Below are 7534 nucleotides of genomic sequence, written 5' to 3' on the forward strand. Positions count from 1 at the left end.
GAGGTCTTGGAGGCAATGGACAGATCTTATGCTACATCACTTCGTCTTGCATTCCCCTCTTTTAGTAGAGCTTCAGTAGTGTACATTTGTCTGGATAATCTTTTCAGTTCCTTACGGATGTAGTCTCTGCATTTACCTGTAATGATATGAAGAAATTGCAATATAAAAACTGAATTAACATTAATAATTATTAATATTTTAATAAAGTCAAATCTATCTATTATAATAATAACCATTACCAGCATTGGCTATTGTTTTTTATTATTTATTATTATATTATTATATATATTTTTATTATTACATATATATATATATAGGAACAGGAGAGTAAGTTTGTGATATGCATTTATTTAAAATAATTTTTATGTATTTTTGTTTAAAAATACAAAATATAAATATAACATAAAAATAATATTAAGAGACATTAAAGAGACGAACTATTACCAAATCAGTTCTGACAAAATAGCGCATCTGACAAAATATTAAGATGAACTTGGACTTTGGAAATTTTCGACCTATCTATCCACAACTTTAGATATTGCTTATTTATATCAAGACAGAAATTATGCATATAGTCTATAGGAAAATGATTTACCATTGAAACTGAAATCAATTCAAATGGCGATGAAATATCTTGAAGATGATGTTCCAGTTGCGACCTGTTAATAAAATTAATATCGGTCCGAAGTAGAGCAGTGGTATTCAAAACAGTTCATTTTTTCATCATTCGTTTATTTTTTCGCCTTTGACAGTGCATTTTCCACAGGCAAAGTGTCCATTATGCGATTTTATGCAAGTAACATATGCTCGAGCAGGAGCATCACAGATAACTGCATGGATATTGATTTGCAGAGGCTGTTTGTTGATTGAGAATCCATTGTTTTTTAAATTTAGGTATTCATCCACAAATAGCTGAAGAAATTCGGCTAAACAAGCTTTTTGATAGCCACGATAAACACTGATGGCAATGGCAAATCAGAAATTCTGTCTAAATCGACCAAAGCTGACTCTTTGAGCTTTTCGAAATTGGTAAGCCATCAATGTTTAAGTTCAAATTACATCATAATAAATCGAAAGCATGAGAAAAACGATTACCGACATAGGTGCTTTTAATAAACCATAGTGAACGTATATTGATCTTTGGAAAGAATTTTAATATCATGAGTACTCGGTATTGGGGTGTTCAAAAATATTCGCGCATTCCGAGGTAAATCGTTATACCCGTGTCTTGAAAGAACTTGTAATAATAAGGTTAGTGCATTTTGATTAATTTGAAATTCATTTGCCCAATTGCACAGTTCACTTACCAAAGGCAAATGTACATTTTCTTGCGTTTGAAATTCGTCATTCTCTAATGATAAACTACTGGCATTGTCATTGTAATTAATATCAGTTTAATAAATGTGAATATTGCGAATTATCTAATAAAGCTGAATAATGCGAATGATTGATCTCTATCATGCCATCTTTAATCTCAGGCTCTTCAAATTCGAAGGCTGATAAACATGATGAACCATCGATTGAGTTATATCGTCAAACATTTGAAAGAGTATTGAGAGGGTTATCATTAACATTTGAGTAAAAGTTGGCTGAGAAGCTACTTCACGATTGTAATAAAGTAATTGAATTGTAATAAAGTTCGCCGATTTTGTTGATATTTCGATAACTCAGAAAATTGTTTGGACATTTTCAGATTTTCTAATTTAATCATAAATAATTAACCTACACAACCGGCTCTGACTATATACGCGTTATATTCAATTTTAAAATGTCTTTAATTAATAATTAAATACATAAATAATATTTTACACAAAAATATATTACCATAGTTGCACTGATGTTTCCAAATCTTTAATAAATCTTATAATATTAATTCTATTCTTTAATTATTAACAGATTCCCGACTTATTTCTGCAATCGCCATTTATTAGCTGTTGGATGCTGCATCACGTGCGCGTATATTGCAGCGATCTCATGAATATTTTGTGCAGGCTTTTTGATAAGTCGATTTAAAGTCGATTTGTGTCGATTTAAGTCAACTATTTTAAAAAATAAATTATATATATGGTGGTTTATATATTATTCTTATAAGCAGTAATCCAATTCATGTCCACAACGTTCATGAACAGCATTCGTCTTTGTTTAACTATAATATAGTTAAACAACAAGGATGAATGATTCCAATTTTGTGAACATAAATCGCATTAGACGTCTTAAAGTCGACATTGGAAGGACGTTTGTACAAAGTCGATTTACAGTCGACATATCGATGTTTGTGCTGTTAGTATATGGAACATCTATGTAACAAAAAATCATGAATTTAATAATGTATGAACCAAATGTTTACGTTAATAATAGCAAATTTACATCAATTGTCAACGTTTCTTCAATTATCTCCGAGCTCTTTTTTTATACTGCCGAAAATTTGCCTAGAATTGACGATCTTTAATAGTATCTTATCGGTGATATCGATCATGCAAGCGACATCGTCAGTCCTAGTCTACAATCAGTCAGGAGACATAGTAAGAAATTAACCAATTAATCGTGCCGTAAGAAATTAATCAATCATGGTCGATTGTTTCTTTCCATGTGACAACCGAATACACATGCATTCGACATCTGATGCCGACATACGACGTATTATAGAACAGGCCTTATTATACCGAACCGACAGTGTCGGTAGGCATGTACAGAATACCCATCTTTTTACATGGTCTAAACGAGGCACAAATATATTTTTATTAATAACGTTTTCGGCCCGATCGAATTTGCACCAATCTGGATTGAAGTAATGAATTTCGTGCTCTCCTATTGATAAAGCGTGTAATAATAACCAATAGCGAAGCTAATTTTCCAATCCAAGTTCGTGCAAACTCGGTTGGATCGAAATAAGGGGCTCCGCAATAAAATGAACAGAGAATAAGAATTTCAATCTATAATCAAAAACTGTATTCCACAATATTTCTGATAGATTGAAATTCTTATTCTCTGTTCCTTTATTATGCGGAGCCCCTAAGAATTTCAACCTATCAGAAATCATGTATTGTAAAATACAGTTTCTATTCTGTTACCTGTTCCTTTTATTGTGCGAAGCCTCTAAGGCTTGTTACAAAATTTACTGCCAGTACTGAAAATCTATAATTCATCGTATCTATAATTCGTCATATGCTCTATAGATTTTCAGTACTGGCAATAAATTTTGGAACACAGCCTAAATAAAAAAAAAATAAACTTTTTATCATATTTGTTCATTCGAAACAATGTTTTGTATTAACTTTTGTTTTTCATAACATTTAAAAATAATAAAAATGTTCTAAATACTCAAACAGGAGGAAATCCTATGTATGTTATTGAAAGTTTTCATTATCGATTCAATCGCTAACGAATATTTAAAATGGAAATATAAAAAGAGAATTTCATGAAATAAGAGGAGGAAAGAAAAAAGTTTTAATCAATATATCGGAATTTAATGGAGATATCAACAATTAAACATTAAGTATATTTTGCTATTTACATATGTAAATTTTTCATGTACTTTAACATGCTGACTGCTATATTGTTGATCTTAGGAATGGAAACTGTCATTATGGTCTTGACGCAGTTTAAAACAGTGTGCACGACGTTCTATAAATGCAGTCATTCTAGTGGACGGTATGGTAGCACCAGTTGATATCTAATTTTAAAAAATGAACAAATGTCTTATTAAATTTCAACGATATCGAAGAATATCGAAGAATTAATACTATAAAATGATAAATTATTATTTTAGGAAACGATCAAGTATGATTTTATATTACTTTTAACCATGGCGAACCAAGGCAGGTTTCTGCATTCATTCGATCCTCACCACGCAGGCATAACATTTTCCTGAGGAGTTCCTTTGCATCACTGGATATAATCTTGAAATATTCATCGGGAAAGCAGAAATCGCATTTAAGAATGTTGGCAGTGGTTTCCTCGACGGAGTCGTCCAAAAAAGGTGACAATCCACTATGGTATTCAAAAGATGAGGCACAACAGACGGTGCAGTATAAAAAGAAATAATTCAAAATTCAAATAAATAAGTAATTTTAGGAGAATACCTTAGCAAAACATAAATAAAAACTCCGACGGCCCACATATCCGTGTAAGTGCCGGTTGGTCTACCTAACACTGACTCCGGTGCTGCAAATTCTAAATCGGCAGGGGGCGGCACAATTTCGTCAATGGGAGCTTTGACCGCTTCCCCTAGATCTATTACCTTCACTTGGTCTGTCTCATGATCAATCAGAACGTTCTCTGGTTTTATATCCAGATGCGCCCGGCTGCGACAGTGTAACCAATGTAATGCGGATAACAGCTGACAAGTATATCGTGTCGCCATTGCCTCGGTGTATTCCGTTTTTTTACTCAAATATGCAAACAACGTTGGACCTCTGACCCTGCAGGGAGGAAAGCACTGTTTAATACTGTGACACAAAGATGGCTGTGTTATCAAAATGCTTTTGTTGTGAATAGTTACAGTTCCAAGACAATGGTGTCGACTCCAGATCGAGGCGCGTTCTCGAACAATGCGAACGCCCTGACAATGTTAGCGTGATGAGTGGAAGCCAGCACGTCGTATTCCGCACGTGTCAGTAATCTCGATTGCTTGTGTCGTGGAATTTGCTTGAGTGCCACCTCTTGACCGGTACCTTTATCTCTGGCACGGCGAACTGTGCCGAATCTACCATTACCCAGCTCGTCCAGCTCCAAATACCTGCTAATAAACTGCTTAGCTTCCCATTCCATGCCACTGATGTCTGATCGCGATAGAGTCACTACGATCGATGGTGAGGTTGTCCTTCCATCGTTATCCACTACTCGAAAACTATATGAAGCATCCGTTGATACATCCAATAAAACGGGTGGCTCGTTAACTTGCTTCGATATTGCCACCCATTGTTGCGACGGTAAAATTCTGCATTCTATATTACACGACACACCACTGATCTCTTGCCTGTCCCAATCGATCTCTACCTTTGAGCATGCTAAAACACGTGCGGAAGTGCTGCTCTTTCCACCTGAAACACAATCAGGATTTAACGACACATCTAAAATATTTGTTATATTTTATCGGGATATTTCATCAGACATACCTACGATGTAGAGAGAAATTCCAACGGAGGAAGAGTCTGTTTCACCTATTAGATGACAGTGATATATCCCGGAGTCTGAAATTCGGCAACCATTGATTTGTAAGTATACAAAGCCCGCGCTTCGTTGGAACTGATATCGATCATTCTCTCTTATATATTGATTCTCGCCCTCCTTCCTCCAGGCGACAGTCACATTATCCGCGTTGTGCGTCTCAATGGACAGTCTAACGACTTCTCCGACAGTCGCGCGAATCATCGACGTCGGACTATTCAGGATAACTGGTCTTTTGTCCTCGAGGTACGTTATTGTTGTCGTCGTTAACTCCCGGGGATCGGTGTCGTGGCATCTTGCGAAATCAATCTTCCGTGGTCGAAACGACCACGATCGGCTAATTGTCGAGTTCGGAATGAGACTCGCCGGGATCCACAACTCGTCTCTAGTATTCACAGGGGACACCACTAAGCCCGGACCGTCCAAGTGGGAGACAACAAGTTCGTCTCCGGCATGTAATTTTCCCCAATCCGCAGCCAATCTTACACGTGCACCTGGAACGACCTAAGGAAGTTCCTTTGTTATAAATCTTCTCGAATTTTCTTCATGTTGTTAAGCGTATCTTTCATGCAACTTGCATCGCTATTTTGCCCCGGTTTTGTATTCACTCTGAATGCGACAGAAGATTTGACCCAAGAAGAGCTTCCAGTATCGTAATGCAACGATGATAGTGGTAATATAATGATAGTAGCGATCCCAGTAGAGAAGAAAATAACAGCATAGTAGTAGCATTGGTTTTGATAGAATCAGTAGTATAGAGTAGCAGCAGTAGAATTGTTATAGATAGCAGTAATGTTTGATGAAGGTAATAAAAAAATCAGCAGTGTAGTATAATACATACTATAGCGCGCATATATGTGTGTGTGTGTGTGTGTGTGTGTGTGTGTGTGTGTGTGTGTGTGTGTGCGCGCGCGCGCGCGCGCGCGTGTATATGGTGAGCAAGACGTTAGAAGAGACAATGGAGTTCGCAGAATCAAAAGTCATTCGTTACAAGAAAGTTTGGAATTTCTTTCCATCTTTCTATTATCTCCCTCGTAAGTATGTACGTGTAACATTTGCTTTACATGTGAGGTTTCATTACACAAGTTAAGAGAATATATGTAATAGCGTATGACGTTCGTGAATCGTTCGACAGTCGATAGAATTCTTTAACGATACAAGTATATAACAATCGTTGCGCCAACAGAAGATAATGCAATAGATAGCGGTAGATAGCGACAGACATCAAGAAGAAGAGGAAGAGCCCCTTTGCTGCAATCATCAAGAATTCCGATTGATATGAATGATAACTTATGTGTATTTATCAATTAAAATTATTAAAAACATGTCAATCAAGATTAGCTCACCGGGATGGAATTGTTGCGAATCGGCGAGCGTGTGCGTAGAGTATTCTTAAATCCCTCCAGGAAGTTTAGCCTACTCTTTGTTGGACTGGGGGTACGTGGTTGCACGCATTCCAATCCCCCGGTCTGCGAGCGTTGCAACGGTTGCTGATTCATCCTGTAGTCTCGGTTCATCGATTCGGAGACTATCAGCGTCGGAGGAACCGATACGGTTGTTCGTATCACAGGTTCGGTGGTAGTAGAAGTTGTAGTAGTAGTGGTAGTAATAGTAGTAGTAGTAGTAGTAGTAGTAGTGATGGTGGTGGTGGTGGTAGTAGTGGTGATGGTAGCACGGCTGTATGCCAGCAAATCATAAATGAAATTCAAGACACAGTACTACGAGTCGAGACTTATTCACTTCGATACGCTCGCTACTAACTGTTTATTGGAATAAAAATTTTAAAAATAATCTTTTAGGTATCTCAAATGATTGGAATCTCGAAGCAATCGATAGAAATGAGTCTCGATATACGAATCAGGATATACGGAGGATATACTGACGTTGCCAGCAATTTGGATCTTTCGGACGTCGAATAATAGATAAGTGTGTATTCAACGCATGGCGGTAAGGTGGGTAGGTGGATGGGTGGTTGTTCGTAATCATGTGGTAGATACACTTGAATTTGTTTCTCGCAGTACTGTGTTCTTGATAAAATTATAAAAAAAGAAGCTGATTAGTCGGATTGGGCGTGTAGACAATAGATGAGGATAAAGGATGCATATCACAATCACTCGATCTTAATCATCACAATTTACAATTTATTCTAAACAAAATTCTTACGATTCGCGGGTTTCAATTATAGTTTTGTTCGGACTGTTCTTCAGTATCGCGCATTAATATATACACAGTATATTGTTACGCCACAATCTGTCCATAGATTCGTACGCGCGCGCATGTGTGAAAACGTTAATTAAAATTATTATAAATATATATATAAATATATATATATATATATATATATATATATATATATATATATATA

At 36.2% G+C, this 7534-nt stretch overlaps 2 protein-coding genes across 2 annotated transcripts in view; both read right to left on the bottom strand.

Annotated features, from left to right (window-relative positions):
• Positions 1 to 723: 723 nt before the first annotated feature.
• LOC105620805 lies at positions 724 to 1057 on the bottom strand (the record flags this gene model as incomplete). The annotated part of the gene is made up of 2 exons (XM_012202290.1): positions 724 to 958; positions 999 to 1057. Coding segments are annotated over 2 exons (294 nt in total), but the record flags the coding sequence as incomplete, so codon positions are not given.
• A 2508-nt stretch (positions 1058 to 3565) lies between these two features.
• Positions 3566 to 7534, bottom strand: part of LOC105620787 (kalirin-like) — a 26832-nt gene continuing 22863 nt past the window's right edge. Inside the window, 6 exon segments of the mRNA XM_012202275.1 lie at positions 3566 to 3673; positions 3798 to 3990; positions 4083 to 4421; positions 4502 to 5042; positions 5118 to 5673; positions 6516 to 6772. Coding sequence (XP_012057665.1) covers positions 3566 to 3673; positions 3798 to 3990; positions 4083 to 4421; positions 4502 to 5042; positions 5118 to 5673; positions 6516 to 6772 — 1994 coding nt within the window.

Source organism: Atta cephalotes (genome assembly GCF_000143395.1).
Source record: "Atta cephalotes unplaced genomic scaffold scaffold00029, whole genome shotgun sequence".
In the NCBI taxonomy this organism is placed as follows: domain Eukaryota; kingdom Metazoa; phylum Arthropoda; class Insecta; order Hymenoptera; family Formicidae; genus Atta; species Atta cephalotes.